This window comes from Pleurodeles waltl, chromosome 4_1 (genome assembly GCF_031143425.1).
Source record: "Pleurodeles waltl isolate 20211129_DDA chromosome 4_1, aPleWal1.hap1.20221129, whole genome shotgun sequence".
Classification (NCBI taxonomy): Eukaryota; Metazoa; Chordata; class Amphibia; order Caudata; family Salamandridae; genus Pleurodeles; species Pleurodeles waltl.
Genome location: NC_090442.1, coordinates 314,304,862 through 314,324,676, shown reverse-complemented (window position 1 = coordinate 314,324,676; position 19,815 = coordinate 314,304,862). Strand labels below are relative to the sequence as shown.

Sequence of the window (19,815 nt, the reverse complement as noted above, 5' to 3'; positions counted from 1 at the left end):
ACATTACCATCAGTACAAATATTTTATATTGTTGAATTTCCACTCTAAAGAATCTGATGTTAGTACTCTTGTCATGGTACAACTTGTAAAACTGTAATGTTGCACAGTAATGCTGCACCTGATTCCTTGTGTGGCAGTTTTTAAGGATGTGTTGTATGCATTTAGTTACAAGATCAGTATTATTAATGGAAGACACAAAGGAGGAAGGGGCAGGTAAAGCCTCAATAACAAGAATATTGTCTTATTGCAGCAGTGTTTTTTCACAATAACTAGAAGTACTGAAAACATTTAATATAATTAGCATTAAAAGATATACCTGGCTCACACTAAACCCAAACCAGTATTGGAGCACTCTTCAAATTGTGCTAGTAATTTGAACTGAGCTATTCAGATACATTCAACCCAAACAGAAATATTGCAAAAGCTAGTTGATGTTCTATGGTTGTTCACAGTACGAAAGTGTATAGAATATTACTGGACAAATCTTGGAAAATAATTAAGAAGTATAATAATGATATGGTATATTCAGATGAATCTACATTTAATTGCTAAAGATATGTGGCAGAAGTAAAACACTTCCAAAAAAACAAGTGGGATCTGTAAAGAAATGTAATTACTCATGTTACAAACCTCCAGCAGAATCGCTTTTAAGGCTTATGTTTTAAAAGGGTCACCCTCCAATATTGTGACCTGCTGCTGAGCAACATAGCCATTGAGAAAAAAGCTTGGCAAAGTTGATGATCTTTTTAGGCCTTTCCCAGGCTTGTCCATCAGTGAAGTGATGGTGGAGCTAGGCATAATTGCTATGGATCTAAAACATGATAAAATGTTCCAAACTGTAAGTGTGAAAACACAAAGTCTCAGCATGCTCTTGCAAAGCTTAGCTATTTGGAGCATATGATTAATATTGGAGCATACAACCATAAACATTGAGGAAAGAAGATTTAGGCACTGACAAGTATATAAATTAAATAATGAACTAAAAACCCCAATGATAGTGCAAAATGAATCCTTGCATGTAGCTCTTAAACCCGTACAACTGAAATAGGAATAGGAAAACAAACTGTTCTGTAAATTGTTATAGAACAGGCTCCCTTAGTTATAGTCTAAAACAGATATTTAAAGGAACAGATGTTCCTTAAAGAAAACTTTTCTTCGGTTTCATCTTGGAGAAATATTCAGGTTAATTAATAGGAATATATCAAAATAATCCAGCAGTTGAATTAAACTGTATTGTTTTAATATACTTTGCATGACAATTTGTCAAGTTGATCAAGGTTCAGAGTTCACTGAAAGACTTACTTCATAGGTAAATGTAGTTTTAGAGTTGTATTGCTCAAGCATTTGTTGATATTAGGGAAATCATTGTTGATCTCCCGGATAGCGAGGCTACTACCACCTCTTTTTCTCTCTCTCTATCTCTCTCTCTCTCTATATCAGGCCTTGAAAAATTATATAAATGTTACTAGACCTGCAGGTCGAGCAACTTGAATAATCTTCTCGACCTAACTATAATGTGCTTGACCCGTAAACGGGTCTCAAATTGTGTGATCCAGGCAAATATTTTAGTTTACATTCACCTTTTTCTTCAATGTCGCAATATGAGTGCACCTTCAAATAAGAGAGCTAGCATTTCTGCTATACAAAAAACCCTCTTTTGTTTGATTAAATAGACAAAATGTTGGCTCCATAAATAAGAATCCAGCCCTCAGATAGGGGACAGATGATACATGACTTGCCTCTTAGTTTACTAATAGCATTGCCGTCAGGGCAGGAGTGTTTCAGTTTTAATAAATATATCACTATAGCATGATGTGGCAGCACACTGTCATTTGCAGACAGTGAATATCCAAGAAATTGCCATAAAAATATTCCACTAACTTGCAGCTATACTGATAAAACTATATAGTGTATTAACAATAATGTGTGAAAATTGGGTTTCAGAATACATATTTATAATTTGCAAATCACCAAGCAAAGAGTTGTGATTTGCTTTCATCCTTTTAAAATATTTTTTCAAAAAATTGGGCTATCATAACTACTGAAAGATATTTTTAAATGTTTGCACAGGTAACTTCTAAATAATTCTTTGTACAGCAGGTCAGAGAGTTCACCTTACAAAATCCTGGAACTCTGCAGTCAGAAGGAAAATTAATTGTAAGCCAAACTGACTTTTGCCCTCTGTCTCTGAACACAGAGCTAATGTGACAAGATCACAAGATTTAAAGGCATCTTTATTGCTCCTGCACCTTCTTACTGAACAGAACATCTGTTCTTTGTCAACTCGCCAGAAGAGGCAAGTAGGTCCTAAAAATAGCTTAACCTGATAAAATGTGACTCACCATATAGTTATAGTTACAACCTAGTTTCTATATAAAAAGCAATTATTTACTTGCCTATATCTTTTGCGTCACCTGACAAATCTTCCAGAAACTTTCCAAAACAATTTGCCAGTTCCGTCCACTGCTGCCTTGAAAGTTTTGGGGTGATCTGTCTGGAAGAGGGGCGTGGGGGGTGAGAAAATAGGAGGATCCCAAAACACATTTTTCCCATAAATTTTTCCTTCGGGATTTTGAACAGCGATAACGCAAAAACTACTAGACAGAATTACCCCAAATTTGACATGAAGGTAGGTCCTGGTCCAGAAAGAGTGTTTTTTGTTGTTTTGGTGTAATTCCATTCAGTAGTTTTTGAGAAATTAAGGGGAAAACGAATTTGTATATCGAGTGACGCAAAGGATTTGCGACCCCTAACGATCTCATGATGAGATCTGATTGGCTGATAACACTTCAGCAAAAGAAGCTGTTGAAGTGTTGTTAGCTGTCTTGGAACTCTGCTTCAGCTGAGTCCCAAAATAAAAGTTTTAAAAAAAGGGGGCCAGGGTCGAGCACCCTGACCCTTTAGCTTTGATGGTGGGGTCCCAAAGTGACCCAGAGGGCTAAAAAGCATTGTTTTTTTTTTGGGGGGCAGGGGATTTTACAAGCAGAGACTTGGTGGATCTGCTAATCCACTTGTAAATTATTATTTTTTTTTAAAAAGAAGTGCAGTCTCCCGCGCTTCTTATTTAATGCCTCCAGGCAGGCCAAGTACTCAGGGCTTTTTTAAAAAAAAGAAGCTGGGGGGCCTCCGATGGGGATTATTTTTTGGGATGTGAGGGAGGGGCCTGTGACCCCCACCCCTCTACCCTGGGGACCTCCCTGGGGCAATCTCGTAATTAAGGCCCCCGCTGCCCACCACCCCTGGGACAACACGTTACATGGAGCAGGGGATGTGTTTTCCACCCCCCCCCCCCCACCACCACCACCCCCTGGGGCAACACTATATTTGGATTGGGGGAACTTCGAGGTCCCTCCCCCAGCTGCCCTGAGGACTAGCCCACCCCCATTCAAATATCTCATTCTAAGTTTATCAGACATCAAAGCCTAAAAAACTCTATTTCTCTCCCTCTGTTTTTTTTTCTTTCTCTCTTCCAATCAATTCTTCCACTCACAGTCCCCCTCAGACAATCACACACTCACTCACAGACCCACTAGGACACTTATGCACCCACTCACAGACCCACTCAGACACTCATGCACTCACTCATAGCCCCAGTCAGACCTTCATGCACCCACTCCAACCCACTCAGACAGTTATGCACCCAATCACACACCCACTCAGATGTCACACACTCACTCACAGACCCACTGACACCCTGATGCATCCATTCACAGACCCGCACACACACTGACACTTCCAGTAAAACACTGATGTATGCATTTTCACAGACGGACAATCTGACAGCCACTCTCACCCTCCGATACACCTTCTCACACCTATTTTCACATCCAGAGAAGCCCTGGCCAGCTTCTGCTGTGCATGGCCAAAGCATTAGGGTTAGGAGTTGTTGGTCACAGAGTGTGGCTGCAGCCCAAGTCTTGTGGGCAATCTCCCCTGCTCTCGGGTGAAGGCTGTGCTTGGTACAAGGTTGGGTCCCACTACTAAGTGTGCAAAGGACGTCCTGCTTACCAATGTTTTGACTCTGAACAGAAGTATCTAAATGGATGAAGAAACAAGATGCATCACTTATAACTCAAATTAACTGATGATCATTCTGCAGGGAGAAGGCATCTTTAGGTACATCTAGACTGGCACAAACTGGTACTTTACCTCAGATCAAGTATAGAATTAGACAGATAGTAAGTCTGCCTGTAGTGTAAGTAGTCATTCGTACTTGAATTCCTTTTGCAACGATGTATTTGAAAACTAGGAAATTTAGTTTGAAGTCAAGAGGTTGTGATGACTGAGTTTGCTGTACACAGTCTTCTTTGCCTGCTGAAGGAGAAAAGCAGACTATCTCCAGGATTTAACTCATAACACGTGGCCTGGTGTGTTCAGGAGCAGCCGCTGAGCTTGAAAAAGTCTGGAAGTAAATGGACTTCTACCAGATGTGTGGGGGAAATTATGTGATATAGATCGCTGGGTCCTACTATGGACATTTTTCCAGAGGATTGGCCTGCTGCTAAATTTAGAAGGACCTGGAACAGAGGAATCCTGTATTCACTGAGAAGAATCTTAGTTAAGTGGTCTGCTGCGAGGAACATCAAGAGGACTGAGTAACAGGAAGCTTCCCCTGAAGATCTGCGTTAGAGTAGTTCTGTGTTCTACAATTAAAAAAAAATCTGAAGCAAGTGGTGGAGTTAGAGGCAAACTGTCAATGCTATATCATGCTACAGCGCTTTCAGAGCAGGTCTGTAAGTTCCAACTTCTCCAAGAACACACACACAACTTTCTGGATGTCAGGGAGCCCTGTTTGGATACTGCCTCCAGGTCATTCTCAACACGTTTATGCTCCAGACATTTTTCTAAGTGTGAAGGGACAAGCACCCAGCTTGCATCTGATGTTTGCCCTTGCGATTTGACCACAGGACGTGCCTAGGTCTTGCTCCGTCACTGAGAGCTCCTAGTAAATGTTTTAATTCTCTCTACATTGCATTGATTTTTAATGCATCATATATTTTCTTTACTTGGATGGCTCCCTTTTGTCTAACATTTGAAACCCTTATTCACTTTTCTTCATTTTTGCTATATTTTTCTTACTACATTTTTACTTCAAGTAATTCAAGTTATTTATTTCTTAATCCTGCTACTGTTTGGTGTTTTGTTGTGTGCACACCCCATATACTTTTTCGAACTGTGGGTAAGTGTGCTCGTCAGGACAAGCTTCATAATGTGAGCAAGCGTTACACCATCTGAGACCATTTACCATGCAGAGACTTACTCTTTGTGCTGTGTGGGAGCTCAGCCACCACCCTCTTCCTCTTTATAACCTAGCATTCAGATTCATTACAATAATATATTTGTACTTGAAGTGGCGTTCACTTTAAATGAAGTATGTACAGCTTGTAAGGGCCGTGTCCACTTTCTAAACAGTTTGTTTTGTGTCCTTTGTTTTGTAGATGAAACATTTGATGCAGATCTTGGAACGGCATGAGATACAGCCCTATGAAGTTGCCCTAGTCCATTGGGAAAACGAAGAGATTAACTATAGGAGAGGAGTGTAAGAAACAACTTCTAAAACTGTTATAATTAAATCAAACTCATAATTTGTAAATTATATCTGTATCCTTGATGCTTTCTTACTTAGTTTGGGTTTTGATAATATATTGCAGGATTTCCAGTGGTGCTTGTGCTATCCCTTTGGTTTCATGCATTGTTGTAACTTGCTATCCCTTAACGAAACCCAGTATATTTCATACGGGTAAGCACTGCTTTTGGAATAAATGATTTTTGGCATTGCATACTGCATGATCAACAGTGTTGCCTTATTCAATTACATTTAATTACATTTCAATAAAGTGAATAGCATTTTATATAGTGAAGTATAGCACATACTCTTCACAAAAACACAAAACAGAGCCAGTACTAACAAATCACCAACTGGTGGATTGGATCAAGGTTAAGGAGCGTTCTAATTTGAGTCAGCCTGCATCTGGGCTCTGCTAGGTCATCTGGGTGTAGGTCAAACCCACCTTTACTTACACCCAAAACCAACTTTACTTACACCTAAACTCACATTTTCTTACGCCCATAGTGTTCCTATTAGACAAATGCGACGAGAGACCTTTACTCCTTTCCTTTCAGTGAAACATCTCGAATGCCTCCAATCTCCTCCTGTCCATTCATAGTCCCATGGCCTGAATTACCCACAGTCATTTCCTGCCCATTTCACCTTGTGCCATTTTGTATGTCTAGCCATTTCTAAACATATCTCTTCCTGTGCGTGGGCTAGGTCAGACCCATGAGTACACAGGGATCTTAATTTTGCCTTTTCCACGTTGCCCACCTTTGGGTTTGCGTTCTCAAACTGCCACCCTTGATGCCCATGCTTGCTTCCTTGCTATGGCTTGTTTATGTTTCACTATTTAGAATGCCAAAGCTGCATACGTGCATTCCTTTCTTACAGTGAGCCTCTAATGATCCCTCTGTCAGCTTCAATATTCTGTCTACTGTCTGAGCTTAGAAAGTGTGCAGGGAATGTCAAACCATTAAAAAAAAGACAGTCACCATTTTCTGTATAACATCTTGGGCAATAACCAGATTTAAAAACATATATTCACTTTAATCCTTTTATGGTGAAGTATGTGTGGTGAAGGTGGTGAAACTGTGCAAACTCAAATCTAGTGTTCCGCGAGACTAATGTGATGAGAGACCTCACCTTTACTCCATTCCTTTCAGTGAAACTTAGTACCTGCACCAGCGGACCATATCTACTGTAGGCTGTGTTGTGCCTAAGGTGCTTCGTAAGAGCAGCTGGTAATTCCACTGTCCAAGTCCTCTTTCCCGGGGATACCATTACCACCCAAAAAATCCCCATTATGGATTGGTCCATGCTGAATTCAGGAATGGCGAGTAACCAAGGAAATCATATTTAGCACATATTAATTCCCTGATTGTTCCTAATTAATGGACAGATTTCTGCATGGACATTATGGCTGTATTGAGAGTCCCCAAGGAAAATGCCCCAGTTTACATGCTTTTCACCTAACTCATAATCGTGATGGGCACTATAACACATGTTAGAAGATTTTGAAAAACATGGAATTAAAAAAAATTGCTAAAAGCTTTATCTGCACGACAGTTCACCTGGCTGGCATCTCTTTACTTCAAAAGTAAGTGTACAGACAAACAATGTGAAAAGAACAATGCAGAGAACCAGAATCACACTATCGCTTACCAAAAATTGCATAAAAGATAAGTGTTTAATTTGTTGTGGAAAGTGCTGTGCTCAGCAGTGGATTACCGCACAAAATCAAATGCATTCCAAACATTTGTTCCCAGGATTACAAAAGATTCTCCTCCTAGGCTTGTTAGCGTAAAATGAGGAACCTCTGCCAAAACAGTGGAAGATAACTACAAAGTAAGCGTCAGGTGGTAGCTGGCAATGCAAGCCTTAGTAGCGGTAGCACAAATGTATAATGCTTGATGAGTCAGACAAAGGGATTTAAAAAAAACACTTTGCTGTACTGGCAACTAGTGCAGTGACTGTTTGGTCTCAGTGATATGGTCAAACCTACGCATACCAGCTGCATGTCAGACAGCAGAATGTTTGAATAATTTGCTGTCTTTGTAAATATTTTACCAAAGGTCCAAGGTAGCAGGCATTTGCAAAGACCAGCATGGAAAGGATGGGTTAGTCCACTACTTTTTGCTCGAAAATTATTTTAAGAGTCTTCCTCAAAAGTTTCAACTGCAACAAACAAGAATACTACTGGATTTCCCTGTGTCTCGAGAGAAAGTTCTTTATCTATTTTACAACAAAATATTTTTATTGCATTCACCAGCACGGGGAAGCTCTTAAGTAAATATGCCTGACATTAATATTTCAAAGAGAGCCGGGTCCAAATTTGGATTTTTGCATTTTCAACATGTTTTTAATGCATTTTTATTCAGTTTTAATGTGGCACAGAAAACATGAATTAACATTTTATCCAAATCAAGCATTTGGAGCACACAACACCTTATGACTCATCAATTTTACAGCTATGCTGAGATACATGTCGTGTACAATGAGGTTAGGCATTAGAAATATGGGAGTGGTTCCATCACGACCCCCATATTTTCTTGTGTTTAGGTCAACTAGTATGATGTGCTTTGCTCAAGATGTCGCCCTGGTTTATGTAGGACTGAGATCAGTGCCATCTCCAGGTGCTCCAATGCGTAAACACACTGTTTTTTTTTTGTTTTGTTTTTTTAAGTTTTTGAATCTAACCTCCCCTGAACTCTAAAAACTAAAAAAAAAAAAAAACTTACTTTCCTTTACTTACCCCTGAACCCTAAAACACGTACCTACTTCTGCTTTGTAAGTGCACGCCTATTATGAGAACAAACTCATGCTCATTGCTGGAAAGAAAATATAGTGCTGTATCAGGAAGGAAAATAAAAAGGAAAAAAATAAACAAAGCTGGCCTACATCAATGTAAAAAACGAATATATGAGGTTCTTGCATGGGGAGTGGGCACTCCCAGGGGTTTACTAAAGGTACCTTTAAGAGGTTGCTGATGCTTCATAGTTAGAATTACTTTATTAGCATGTAGCAAGTTTTAAATAAAGAGTGTACCCCCTTCGTGAAAGAGCTTTGGTGAAGTCCAGTGCAATGGTTTGATTTTATTTTCTATTTGACTTGTAAGCATTATACAGTCACCACACTTGGGTCATCGTTTTAACTTTTTTCATTTTTTTAATTAGTTTGTTGTAAGTTTGAAAAGAAAAAGTAATAAATAAAACCATTGCAACAGAAACATTTTATTGAAAAGACCAGGACTATTTGCTTTAATAATGCGTGTTACTTTGTTCAGCATAACTACAGGAGGGTAGGCTCTTCCAGGTTCTTTGTTCGCCACACATTTAAAGTCTTGTCCCCACAATGCTGTACTATGTTACAGGGCGACTTATCACCCACACGCGGACCTGATAGTTTATTCAACAAGGGTATCGGAAGAAACCTTCCCAACAATCTCCATCAACATGTATTGCAGTCGTTTCAAAGGGTACCTCAGAATTTGTCCAAAGGATACAGCAAGAGAAAGACAAGCACCACTTTATAATAGCTTCCTATGAGCTATATAGTATATTTGTTGGGGTCCATGTCAACTTTTCTCAAGAAAACGACCGCACAGTTTTATTTATAGTACAGGTTCAACAAATTTTGTCAGTGGAGATGGGAAATCTCACAGTTCCATCCAATACATGGCAAGTTATTTTGGCATCTTGGGCTGATTGAATAAGTGAACGATGTAATAAAAGTCTATTGATTTTTTTTTTTTTTTTAAATGAAGAGTAAACCCAATAACTTCCTATGAGGATATTATCTTGAAAATAACAAATTAGATTTCCACCATAAATAATCGGCCAAATAGGAAAAAGGAAAACAGGCAGAAAAATGACCAAGAAAAGGATATTTAAGCGACTATAAACAAACTCACTCAACTCCAATTCATCGTTACTCTGTCACTAGGGAAAAATAAATTTTAACACTATGGAAAAAAAGGAAAATAATTTGTGTAAATTGGAAAAGGGAGGTAGTCAATAAGAACTGGATTGCCCATCAGCAGGCAGCAAAATATAAAAATCCAAGGCAATTCTGGAGTCTGATTGCATCTCACAGTGGATCAAAAAAATCTCTTCCACAACCCTATCCCTACGTCCCAATAAGCTGAATAATTTTCCACGTTTTACTCGTAGAACTCATCTTCAGAACCAAATTAATTTCTATAATATTTTCCAGCAAATGAGGCTGAATTTGTAATGCCCCCTACAAATAGGCAAATAGTGGCATATATAAAAAAGCGTAAGATCCTCAACAGTAATGGGTCTGGGTAAAATCCCTATAAAGGTTTTGAGAAAGGATGCTGATGGGTGGGGCAAATTTCTATTACCTCCTTTTGGTTACTGTTACAATACGTGTCAAATCTATATTATAATGCCACTTCATTAAAAAGGCTCACGAACATGGACAGCCAGCTACTGCCCAGTTGCTCTTTTGGATGCATTGAGAAAGATTTTTGTAGCCAGCATTCTAGAACATCTACAGGGTTGGGCATTCAATGAAGAAATTAGCCCATGAGAACTGGCAGGATTTAGACCTTACCACTCTGTGATTGTCCAGAGTTTAATGGATAAATATTTGGTGAGAAAATCAGAAATCATGTACAATGCCTTCTCTATCTTTTTGACAGCATTTGATAAAGTCGACCAGACAACCCTTTGAAAAAATTATTTTCCTCCATGCATTGCCTCCTATGATTTCTATAGTTAAATGAATGCAGATGGTGTGGTTTTATTTGATCTTACTCCATTAGGCCTGCAGTGTAATTTGCAAATTGTGAATGAGTATGTAGGGAAAAAACACCTAAAAATGAAATAATGACTTTTGAAAGAAGAAAACACTGTTGTCCATTTAGTTGCAACATAGATGTACTATCATTGCAAACAGTAAAATAATGTACCTATTTAGGAAAAGTGTTTTGTCACAACCTTAATAATAAAGTTCATTACATGCATTTAACAATCAAGGTCATGGGGCATGTGGCTGTCTTAAATCAATTTTATAAATCTTGAGGAAAGAGACCTTTTAATCATTTTTTAGAAATATGTACTGCAAATATCCCTCTGACCCTCATATATCCTGTAGGATATACACCTATAAGGTAATGGTTATTTTTGGATCACTGTGAAGGGGAGGATTCTTCATAATTCCGCTTCAGTATGCCAAGCAGTAACCGTACAGGCGCTGTCACTAATATTCAACCTCACAAGTTCCCTTGTCATTACAATGGCAGACCTACTGCGCTGGGCCTATGGCATATGTTACGCTACAAAATGCATAATTAAAGATATTTTGAGGCAGAAAACCCTTACAGCACAAAAAAAAATAACACTTTTAACAAACGTCTAAAATCAGTTTCAAATAAATTGGAATGTTAGGTGGAATATCCAGTTGGACCCCTCCACAAATTAGCTTTTTTTGAAAAATTATTTTCCGATATTAAGTCACTTAAGTGTCATTAACTATTGCATAAAGTTAAAATTATATAAATCTGTGCTGGTTGTTCAAAGTGATACATATTTACAAAAGTATTTATATTTAACCTGGAACATTATGTTGGGCAGATTATATTGTGACTTAGGTTATGGGTGCTACTATTAAATACCTATAAGAGATGTTTGTATAATTCCACAAGACTGTGCGATTTGTGCCAGGGAGGGATTCAAGACTTAAGTCATGCACTTAATATTTGTCCTACAGTCGCAGCTGCTCGTTGTCGATATATACAACTCCTTTATATATTAGATTTAACATAAACATAGATGAACTGTTAAATTTAATAAGGTTTCCACCAAATTAATTTGTGTGTTATAATGTATTCAAACTCTTTACATCTTTTTTTTTTAGATTGTTTACAATATTTTATGTATGTGTACACTTGGGTTCGTAGCATGATTGCAATAACTGTATTTTATATTGTTGATCTCTGTTGGGGTCCTAATGAATAAATGGTTTCACTTTGCCGAGCACTGCACCTACTCTCTCCATTTCGTCTGCACTTTCACCCTCCTGCACTCTCACTAAGAGTGCTCCTAGTAGAAGGACACAGTATGTTCCCAGTCTCTTCAGACATGCATGCATCGTGGCGTTTAGCTGGGCCAACTGTGCTTCTAATGTTCCAGGTCACAAATGTTTAATTGCTCAGAATACCCATGTTGGGCATCCCTATCTGCCCTTCGGAGGGCTAATTTCCTCTGCTTTCTTAACTCCATTGTTTCTTGTCTATGCATTTAATACCTTGAGCACAAAATACATCATTCCTCCCTCATCCAGTGGTCATGCATTAGGTCAAGGCATAGAACACCTCTAGGATCATGTCACATTAATTATCCAGTTCAGACACTTAAAAAAAATAAACCCATCCTTTGCCAGGCAAGCAAATCTTTGATACCCTGAGCGACATCAAGGACCTCATTGTTGAAAGAACTTTCTAAAGCAAGTAGTACCTACAGGATGTATCTGATAACTTCACTCACAAAGTTGAGGCACCTAATATGTCAAAGTCAGTCTGGGAGGCTATGTGGGTGGCCATGCGAGAGGGAAGGGGTTTGTCATGGTCAGCAGAAGAAGAGAACTCAGAAGTACTTTAGCCTCTCTCTCGCCTACACGTGGTATCAACACAATCTGTCAGCCTGTTATTGGACATAAAAGAGAGATTTTAGATTTCTAAATGGTGTGCAAATCTAAAAGGGAGGTGGTACATCTTTCCATCACAAGAAAGACACTTGTCAAAGAAAGCCAACATAGTGACTGAGAGAGTAGAAGTGTCTCTACAAAAGTAAGTAAAAAGGACTCTACTTTCAATTGAAACATATGTTGTAAATACAAGGATGTTGAGTCAATGCAAAAATCTCCTCAAATAAATGTTTTCTGTCGGATAAAGATAGCCCTATGGACAGTTTACCGTGCTCAGCTAGTGGAAAAAGCATAGTCCCTTGCAGACTCCATAGTGCATGTTGAGGAGTGCCCAATTTCAGTCTTCATATAAGAGTACAATTTCCCTCTTTATTTTTTCAATTTAAAATGCTTTTCTAGTGTGGTATTTTCAGTAAAATAACCTTCAACTGAATGACGTGGTTTACTTGCCAGCTTCGAAAAAATAGTTATATTATTTTCAAAATTGAAAATTAATGCTTCGAAATGTGTTCCACGACCCCACACATGCACTGCAATATCCCACCTTTGCTCAAAGAACTCTGCTGATTTTCTCCACCAGCCTGCATCCTTTAGCAAAACTATAAGCACTCTCCATATCTGACAAGTATGATTAAAAATGAAGTTTGAGATCAATAAGTTTGAAACCATAAAAGTTGTATTAAATCATCAAAGTGCGATTATTAAAGTGCAATTTCCAAAAGATAAAAAATATTGTCAGATTCAAATAATTCAGTCCTGAGGCACAGGAACCATATGCCCTAAAGGCTCTTTAACATTTAGGATAGATGCAGCAATGAGCAAAATCTGAAAATCGATGAAGTCCAAAATGTGCAGCAAATTGACAAGAGAATTGGACAGCATCCGCAGAGGCTCAGAAAAGTGTGGCTCGCCCTCAAATTGAGGTTTTTTATACCCAGTTTAATTGCTAAAAGCAATGGAATTTGCAGTCAGCATGAGGTGAGCCAAGGTGTCAAAACTACAGCACATCACAGTTCAACATTATAAAATGTCATATAATGGCACCATCTTAGCACTGTCCCCCTAAATAAATAACTTGCACTCCCTGTCTGACCTTTTGTCATCCTAAGAGTTAGAACAATATGATTACATGAACAATGAAAAGACTCCTTGATGAATGGACTACTCTGTCCTTAAAAAATACCCAAAGACTTTCTTCAGAGATCTTTCAGAATGTGTCATTACAAAATAAACTGCACAGTTTGGTGTGTGTGGGCCATAGAAAAATATAAACACACGATGAATATTATGAAACAGCAGCCATATCAATACAAAATGGAATTGAGGCCTCGTTTAGCATAGGTCAGGAAAACATCGTTCTGACAGAGACTTCGAACTGCAGATTCCTCACCTGTTGAGTATGCCCATACGTCAGAGTGGACCTGGAAATGTTTGTAGCAATTCCCTTGTGCGTTGCTAGGTGGCTCCGAGATGGATCAATCCCACCAGTATATGGCATTAGAGCCCCTATATATACATCCCGAAACAAAATAGAATGATGGACGGAGTGTTGAAACTTTTCAAACACTCATTCCCCTGTCATAGATCTGTGTTTAATCCATCGTTATTTTGCTCACCATGTCACCCCAGTTTGGACCCAACCTTATGCAAATCAGTCTTTACCATGGGAACAGTCCAGCCCGAACTGCCAGGCCAAGTCCTCCCTGGACAGGAAACAAGCATCCTAGGACCAGTTTCAGGGTATCACCCTTCATCAGCCAGGCCAGCTTGAATCTAGGGGCGCAGCGAGCAGGAGACCCACGTCTGAGCATCGCATTGCATACTTCTGGCACCTCACTCTGAGTTGCTTCTCGGCTTCCAAAAAAGAGGCACCCTGCTGCTGCACCTCTCGGGTAAAGTCTGGGAAGAGCATAATCTTGCTATTATCGAATTGCAGGGGCCCTTAGATCTAGCTTGGGAAAGAAGATGGTCTTGGTCACGGTAATGCAATAGTCAGGCTACTATTGGTCACGGTGGGGCCCCCAGTAAGGTTGAGGCAGAACTCTATGAGCTCTCTCCAGTGCAAAGAAGGGGGTCAACCCTGTTGGTGCAACCTTTTTACGGAGCCAGCGTTATAAGAAAGCCACCATGTCCTGTCTCTCTGCTTTCTTTGGGACTAATGTGATGCGCAGGTTTTTCCGCCTCAAACTATTTTGTCTGTTCCAGCCCTAGCTTTGAGGGTATGAACCTTGGTCTCGAGCCCCGTGATGTGGTTCTGCATGCAAGTGATGGTATTGGGGAGCTCGTCCACTGCACACTCTGTTGCTGTGACTGTCAGAGGGGTGCCGATGGTCATCCCCTAGGAGACTGAGATCTGTTCCCAGAGTATCTATTTTTGTCTTTAACGCATCCATGCAGGCAGTTATAGCCTGTAGGACGTCCTGCACCATTGTGGTGGATGGTGCGTCCTGTTGGGGTAATGGTTTCTCCTCTACCAACCCCATCAGTGCCACCTCCTCCATCTGTCTGCCACCAGCATCAGTGACCTCCTTTTTGGTAGCTTTTCTCATCTTGTCAATCTAAGTCTTGTAAATGCCTCAGCCGTCGGGTATGGAGTGTGCCTCTGCTGTTGCCGGCAAGCTCTACCAAGGGTTTAGGAGGAGCTCTGCAGGGTGGTCTCTGGCCGGATGTGCAGTATCAAACTGCAATTGGAGAATTGTCAGCGTGGATGCTTGGGTATACCTCTCACCCCTAGCGCAGTTGTGAACTCTGTACAGTGGTCGCTTTGTGCTGCCAAGTCCTTCTGCAGCAGCCCTCTCCTCCCCCCGGTGTTCAGATTGCCAGCCTGAGTACAACCATCCTCTGCTCAAGCGACTCAGGGGACGGCCAGTAGACCCTTACTTTCGCAACCTCCTTCCAGTGGAACCCATAGGAGCCCACAGGGGGTTTTGCGCTGCAATATAGGGGTTGTGGCGATAGGATGAGGGTCCCAACCCAGGATCAGATATATGTAGATGATGGTCCTTGAGGCTTTTATAAGCAGACCTCCACTGCGTTAGTCCTACTCTGTACTTCTAGCTCATGGAGGACTCGTTGTGAGATCACCTTGCCAGTTCTATTGTTGGGGAAGTGGGAGCACTGCGGGCCAGTGTCAGCAGGATATTGGGGTGTCTGCTGTAAGATCGCAGGAACCAATAATGGCTATACGCCTTCAATCAGGGTCCCCTGTGGTACTGTACCGTCATGGGATGTCAGCGGGGAAGGTCGAATTGGTAGCAATGGTGTCTCAAGGGATTCCTCTGTCCCTCTCCCCAATGATGAGTCTTTAAATTGTCCACCAAGCTAAGGGGTCTCCACTAAGCTGCTCACAGGCCGCCCGTCTCAGGGCCCTTTGTCCTGCCTCCTGCCAGGTCACAGCACCTGTGCTGCGCACCCGTGCTTCAGCCTCCCCACAGAGGCCGTGTACTCCTCACCTCATCTGTTGCTGCTAGGCCTCTTTGCAGCCCCTTCAGTTGCCCTCAATCGTCTCGCCGGGGGGCCCTCCTGTGGGTCAGAGGCCGCTCAAGCAGGGCCCCACAGGACATGGGTGCAGCAGCACTGCAGGCCCAGTCCGCAGCTGTCGGTGCAGCGGCATGAGTGCCCGCTTCACACTTAGGTCCCCATGCTCTCCAGGGGGTCTGTATTCTTCTTATTGTAGGGCTGACTGCGTCTGCTCCCGACCCTCTGCTCCTTGTCGGCAATCGTCCGGCCGCCATTTTGAGAATGTCTGCTCAGTGCCGTTGGCAGCACATATCGCCAGATCTGTTGCTTTAGGAGAGATCAGCGTGCCAGGGGCTCATGCACTGAGTTGACGCTCTAGTGGGTAAATTTTAGGGGGCTCCAGGCCAGTTATGTGTACAGGATGTGGGACATTCCAGCCAGAGCTCACAGATCCATAAATGCTCAGCCTGGCCAGGCCCACTCAACTCCTCTGAATACTACCTCTGGTCCAAACCCAGTCTAACTCACAACTGATGACAACTTCACAACAGCTCCATGAGGTTTGATTAGCCATTGACAAACTTTGGTGCCCCAGTGGGCTCCTCTGAAATGCATTCAGGCCCCATAGATCCGAGGTGGATGCCAGTTGAGTTCCCACTGTTGGATCTTGTCCCAAGCGCTAAACACTCCACCATACTTGACCCTACATGATACCTCATTCGGATCCGTCTCCACAGCCGGCTGCAACATTATCTTTGGCACTGGCTCCATGCGGCTTAGAGGCCAGTTCCATGTCTGATGCCACCTATGCCACTGAGCCTGATGTCACTGATGCCAGACCTGGATTAATAGTTTTACCGATGATCCAGGTAGTACTTATCATAATGATTGTAGGAAGCTGGCTTTATATGTAGTGTACCCATGTAGGAGTTCATCATGCAAAAAGTCCAGACAACCCTTATTGCTTTACAATGGCTTTCTTTAATAATCCTAAATGCTCTATTTGAGTAGTGTGGTCGAGTATATTAGGCTTATCAAAGGGGAATGTTGAGCATTTGTTTTACATACAGAGTTAATAAATGAGACACAAACTCAAAAAGAAAAACAACACATATACTATATATATATTTAAACACCAGGGTCATCTATATTATGTATATACTTTAGACGTTATTGATTTTTACAGGAAAAATAACAAGATGTCAGACTGGAGGCATGAGCCTCGAATGCGGTAGTGTTGTCCTATGGGAGAAGCGTACACTGCATATGGTTACTTGCAAATGTTTGCAGAGGGTATCCTTTAGGACTGAAGGTGCTGGAGGACCAGGGTCCTAAGTACCACCAGCTGTTCAGGTTTACCTTCCCTGGTGTGTCCGGGTGCAGAGGTGCTGGTCACATTGGTATCCTTGAGCGCTACAGTGGTGAAAGTTTAAAGGGACCTTTCAAAATAAGAGAGTCTGAAATGGGGGAAGTGAGATTTAGGGACAAGTTCAGCAGAACTCCGCATAGTGCTTGGCTTGTAGGGACTCCTAGGCAAAGGAGATTGAGATAGGAGTTATATACCCGGGCTTGGGTGCAGAGGTGCTGGCTGGCAGGCCGGCCTCTAAAGGTTGGAGGCTCCCATGGTTCTCGGTCAACTTGCAGAGGAGAGAAAAGCAAAATAGCACGGCCACTCTTAATGTGGAGCTCGTCTGTCCTGAAGTCCCTCACCATGCAGGTAAGTTTTTCGAGGCAGTAGTGTCTGGACTGGCCACAAACTAGCCTTGGTGGTCTCAAGTGCCCTCGTAGTCAGGGTATTTATGGAGAGGGGCTCCTGGAGGTCTAATGTCTAGAAACTGGGTAGGGAGATGGCTGACCTCCTACAGCCTCAAAAACCTCCTCCTGGTGAGATGCTCCCTTGGTGGGCCCGACGGCCAGCAAAACGTACTGACAGATGCGGGGTCGGTGCCTGCAGTTGCAGGGGATGGCTCCTCAACCCCAAGGGAGATGCTGCCTGGTTGTTGAAGCATTGGATGATTCACCACAGCTTTGGGAGGATGCACAGCTTTAGGATGTCAGGCTGGTGCAGTTGCAGGTGTTCCAGCAACAGGGCAGGGTTTGTTGCCAAGTATTGGTTAGGTCCTCTTTTCTAGCAGTCACTATTCTTTTTTACTCCTTAGGTTTCCAGCAGATGAATCTGAAGTCCTAGGGTCAGAGGGTCCTCTAAATACCGAATGTAGGGGAATGTAGGTTAGTAGCCAATAAGCTACTTACCCCTGGGGTGACTACACCCCATATATAACCACCTTCTGAAGGGAATGGGCATATTCCTCACCCAGAGTTCCTAGTTTCACCAAAAACAAAATGGTGGAACCCTTCATTGAGTGTCTACTTTAAGTAGCCCACCTTAGGGGTGTGACTAACCTAGAAGTGAAACTCCTCCTGAACAATTTTCCACCTTCTCTGCTGCCATATGGGCCTCAGGGCAGGGTGTGGCATTCCCCAAGGCTAGGGAAAGTAAGGGTCACATAGAAAAGGCGACCTGGGATTTGAAGCCACCGGCTCTGATATGCTAAAACTCTAGCCATCCTGCTGCAGGAAGGGTGATCACATTCCTTTGGAGCAGGCATGGTTTCTGTCCTCTGAGAGCGTGCGGTCTCACCTGCAGGGGGTCAGATACCAGTCTGTGGTGGCAGGCTGGGTGATACAGTCAGCCAGCACACTTATAGGCTAGTAGGCTTCACGGGGCACCTAAGGTGCCCTCCGAATGCATGTCACAAAAAATCTGATAGTGACATCAGTACAGAGTTATCAAGACAAGGTGTCTAATACCAAGCATCATTAGTGTCAGTGCAGTCATTATGTAGCTGGGTAACTCGTAATGACCAGTCCCCAGTTAATGTCCTTATGATGGCTGCCTGAATACTTGCAATATCTAGCAATGGAACTAGACATTGCAGAGGTACATCTGCTCATGCAGCTGTACCCTCATGTAAAATAATGCACCCTATGAGTTGTAAGGGTGACTTACATGTTACATGTAGTCAGTGTTGTGTTTTCACAATGGTTTGCAGCATTTCACACATTTTGCAATGGCAGTCTGCATGTGTTTGAGGGTGCTAAAGTCCTAGCCAATTGGGTACAATTACACACTTTACTTCTTTTAAGGGAAAGAACACTGGCACTGGAGGCCTGGTTAGCATGAGCCCAGTGCACTTTCAGTCAAAAAGCATCAGTGCTAGTGCGCATGACCATGAAAAAAAGGGCACTTTTCCTAAAATACTGTGGACATTTTTGAAGACCTTCAGGACAACAGTAGTCTTGATGCCTTCCTAGACATTGGCTTGTCCACACCTAACCTTTATATGGCAACAGAGGACTAGGAAATTGGAAATATTAGACCTCATCCTGCCAACTGCAGAGGTCAGAAGTGATGTACTCACTATAGTCCAGAACCCCGCACAAACAAGCTGGGAACCTCTTCTTTCCTTCGAAGAGTCATTGACTAATGTGCTGGTAGGTACCCAGGCAAAGCCAGGATCCTGCCCACCAGTCAGTAGGCAAGAGGCAAGGCAGCATAGACCTGCTCCCTTTGACCCAGATTTTTTTTAACTACATCATCCCACCCGAGAGAGTTTAACATTCAGACATCCACCAGCCGACTGAACCCAAATACCTTCCCAACACTTCCACCTTTAGTCAAAGATAATGGAAACATTTGCAAAATACATGGTCTCATCTGCCAGCATTGCTGTAAAATCAGTAAATATCTCATATCTCCTAGGCAGGTATTGGCACGCCCTGTGGAACAAAGTAGCAGAGACTTTGTCAGCTGTCTCGAATGATGTCCAAATCGCATTGAAATGACTTTTCTTGGACTGTCTAGATGCAGAGAAATATGCAGTCACATCTAGCCTGGACATGGCCAGTTGTCTTGGTAGGGGAGTCAGCACTTCTGTGGTACTAAGGTGCCAAGTCTGGATATGCTCCACAGACATTGGGCAGTCCCTCATCAACAAACAGGTCAACAGTTCTCATCTGGTTGGAGCAAAGGTGGAGTTTGCTTTAGCACCTTCAGAGACAGCAAGGCCACAGCCGCTTCTTTAGGTTTTGCCTGGACGCTACTGTCCCCCTACCACTTGCCCTTTTCAAGG

General features: G+C 42.0%; 1 protein-coding gene across 4 annotated transcripts in view; it reads left to right on the top strand.

Moving 5' to 3' along the window:
• The window catches only part of RMND1 (required for meiotic nuclear division 1 homolog), a 221,251-nt gene that overhangs the window by 37,247 nt on the left and 164,189 nt on the right, over nucleotides 1-19,815 (top strand). For all 4 annotated transcript variants that reach the window (XM_069228413.1, XM_069228415.1, XM_069228417.1 and 1 more), the window contains one exon: nucleotides 5,439-5,539. In XM_069228413.1, coding sequence (XP_069084514.1) covers nucleotides 5,439-5,539 — 101 coding nt within the window. The remainder of the gene's footprint in view (nucleotides 1-5,438; nucleotides 5,540-19,815) is intronic.